The following is a 3,117-nucleotide window of genomic DNA, read 5'->3' as shown; positions in this document are numbered from 1 at the left end:
CCCCCCCCCCGCCCCTCCGCTCTTGCCCCCGGGAAAATTAATTTAGATGCTTTACAATGAATACTTTGACATCATCTGGCTGCAGGTTGTCCACACTTCTAGATACTTTTTACTAAAAATTCATCAATTTTTCCTTAAAATCATTAATTTTTCCCTAAATTAGCGCGTAAACACCCACAGGGGGGGGGAATTATTTCTAGGGGTGCAGGGGAAAGAGTTTTGAAGGAATATATGGAAGCTGCAGTATTATTTTTTCAGGTGCACTGAAGGAGTTCATCCGAAAGTTCGGTGGGCCAGATCTGTAAACAACAATCTTGAGACAGAAGATTCAAATGATAAGATAACAGTTCATCACTTACAGATCGATCATAATAAAAATAAAAAAGTTGGCGTCCGCCATACTCAGGTGAAAATTCAACGTGATTCTGTTGCAAAAAAGGTGCAAAATTGGCGAAAAGATGAAAAAAACATTAATCTTGCCAATTTAAAAAACATGAAACAAACTGATGCCTCATCAAAAAGTGCTTTGGTTCATAAAACCCTATTTTTTAGACGCCTCCTCACACCAGATACATTATAAGAACAATAAAGTAAAAGTGATATAATTACAATGTTTTAAAATGTCGCCTCAGATGAGTTACAGTTTAAATTTTGAGGCAACATGACTGATCCTATGAATGTAAGAAAATATGAAAAGCTATGAATAATGAATATGCATAATATATATGTTTCTAAGCTGAAATGCAATTAGACAGTGAGCAATATGAACGCTTTTCGAGGCGAGACATTTTTGAATTTCATAACTTTCCAAATTATCGCAAATACGTTTTGATAGTGGGATCTTAAAAACATTTTTGAAGTTCCCGTTGAATAGAAATTGTAAGGCCTTGTACAATTAACGTTGTTTCCTAGGATCATCTGATCAATTGAAGTGTCAAAATAACGGATTGTGCTAAATTATTGCGATATCCCAAAAATTTAACAAAAGTTGCAATTTACGATAAATATATCAGTTAACATATCGGACTATGTAGTATAAACACATCATATCAATTATTTTTCACACTTCTTCTTGCTCTTAGACTTGAATAGAGCTAAACACAAAATATCATAAAAATCAAAGCTTCCTGGAAAGCCTACGATTTGTTTTCAAATTTGGTTGATTGGATGATTAGATAGTAGAATGGTTGGATGATTGGATGAGATGATGGTTGAATGGTTGAAGGGTAAGGTGGTTGGTTGGTTGGATGGTTTGATGTTAGAATAGTTGGATGATTAGATGGTAGAATAGTTGGATGATTGGATGGTAGAATGGTTGGATGGTGGAATGGTTGGATGGTTGGATGGTAGAATAGTTGAATGGTGGAATTGTTGGATAGTTGAATGGTGAAATGGGTGAATGGTTGGATGGTGGAATGGTTGGATGGTATAATAGTTGGATGGTTGGATGGTAGAACAGTTGGATAGTTGGATGGTTGGATGGTTGGATGGTTGNTAGACACTGGAAAGTTAATATTAGATGTTAGCTAAATAGCTGAAGATTCGATTGGAAATTTGAATTATTAAGGACACAATTGTACGTTGGACGGTTGGTTGGATGGTTGGATGGTTGGATGGTTGAATAGTTGGATGGTTGGATGGTTGGATGGTTGGATGGTTGGATGGTTGAATAGTTGGATGGTTGGATGGTTGGATGGTTGGATTGTAGGATGGTTGGATGGTTGGATGGTTGGATGAATGGTTGGTTGGATGGTTGATTGTTTGAATAATGATTTGGTTTCTAATGTTTGGATGACATAGTGAAAGTAAGATATTTTGATAAATGAAAATAGAAATTTACAAAATGACTGGATAAATGAATAAATGAGATTATAAATGGTAAATGAATGAATGGAGAGTTAGGATGAACTAATGCATGAATAGATGAACCTGCTGCCTGGAGATATTGATAGATAGATAGATTGCATAAGTCTGTTTTATTGATTTGAAATCATTTGTGGGATGCAGGCTGCACACACACACTCAAAATATACTAGGCAAGGTTAAACTTGAGTACGAGGGGGGAAGGAGGGGGGGAGGGGTGCAGAGAAAGAAAAGTAGGGTGAAAAATATAGAGGTGGTGCAGAAAGTGGGGTGATTAAAGATTGCAGGGGTAGGAAACCGAGGATCTAATAACTTAGAACATAAAAGATTATATTAAAACTCTTTTAAATCCATATACTTTATTACCCCGGGACTAACTTTATATCCCTTTAGGTTCAGGGTTCAGTGTGATCAAAACTAATCCATCATGAAAAAGGTTGATGCATGAATATTATTGGTTTGTATAAATGATTACATCAGAGTTTTCCTTTTAACTGTTATTGATGGGGAACCAAGTGCAAAAGTCTTCGCGAATAAATTTTGCAAATCTTGAGTTAGGCATCTCAGTTTTGCAAGGGTAAAATTAGTCTGGGCAATGCATTTTATACACACTACAATGCTTTACTGCCTTCTATGTCTATAATTTAGAAAAAGGTGTTTGAGTGAGTGCCCCCTCCCCCTTCTTCCCCCACTATGCGCCTCCCCCCCTTCCAACCTTTCCAATCGTAAAGTATTTAACCCTATAAAACCACAAAATCATTATCGACTCTGCAGAAACTTTATTAGATGTTTTTAAAATAGTAAATAATTACTTTTTATATCATAAACATTTAATGGTTTTTGGGAGATTAAATAATTCAGGAATTGCGGGAGTAAAGGATTTATTGTTTAGATATATCTGGGTTAATACGGTGGGTACCAATTATTGAATAGCGTTTAATTACAACTATCTCAGGTTTCAAAGATACTTCTAAACCGAACAATTGAATATTGGCTGTATTAATTTTATGGAACAATAATTAAGGTGTCTGTTGTCTTCATATAAGGAAAAATTAAATGTTGTATTTTTTCCAGAAAGAAATTGAGTCTTTGCCACAAACTCAAATTTATTATTTATATCTTTGCAACCTGATATTATAAACCTGTAATATTTCAAGTGTAAATTATATGATCCAACAGAATGTATCGAAGAAAAAGGGTGAAAGGGTAGATAAAGGGTTGAAGGGTTAGCTTTCTTTTTCCGTAATTATAATT

The 3,117-nt window shown here is 35.0% G+C and overlaps 2 protein-coding genes across 2 annotated transcripts in view; one reads left to right on the top strand and one right to left on the bottom strand.

Annotated features, from left to right (window-relative positions):
* Positions 1–1,021, top strand: part of LOC111694794 (protein lev-9) — a gene marked incomplete in the record, with an annotated part of 65,945 nt that extends 64,924 nt beyond the window's left edge. Inside the window, 1 exon segment of the mRNA XM_023463820.1 lies at positions 259–1,021. Coding sequence (XP_023319588.1) covers positions 259–580 — 322 coding nt within the window.
* Positions 1,022–1,110: 89 nt separating this feature from the next.
* Positions 1,111–1,725, bottom strand: LOC111694795 (spore coat protein SP85-like; the record flags this gene model as incomplete). The annotated part of the gene is made up of 2 exons (XM_023463821.1): positions 1,111–1,501; positions 1,581–1,725. Coding segments are annotated over 2 exons (510 nt in total), but the record flags the coding sequence as incomplete, so codon positions are not given.
* Between the last annotated feature and the right edge of the window lie 1,392 nt (positions 1,726–3,117).

Source organism: Eurytemora carolleeae, unplaced genomic scaffold, assembly GCF_000591075.1.
Source record: "Eurytemora carolleeae unplaced genomic scaffold, Eaff_2.0 scaffold9, whole genome shotgun sequence".
NCBI lineage: Eukaryota > Metazoa > Arthropoda > Copepoda > Calanoida > Temoridae > Eurytemora > Eurytemora carolleeae.
The sequence above is the reverse complement of the archived record's forward strand: the minus strand, read 5'-3'. Positions and strand labels throughout refer to the sequence as shown.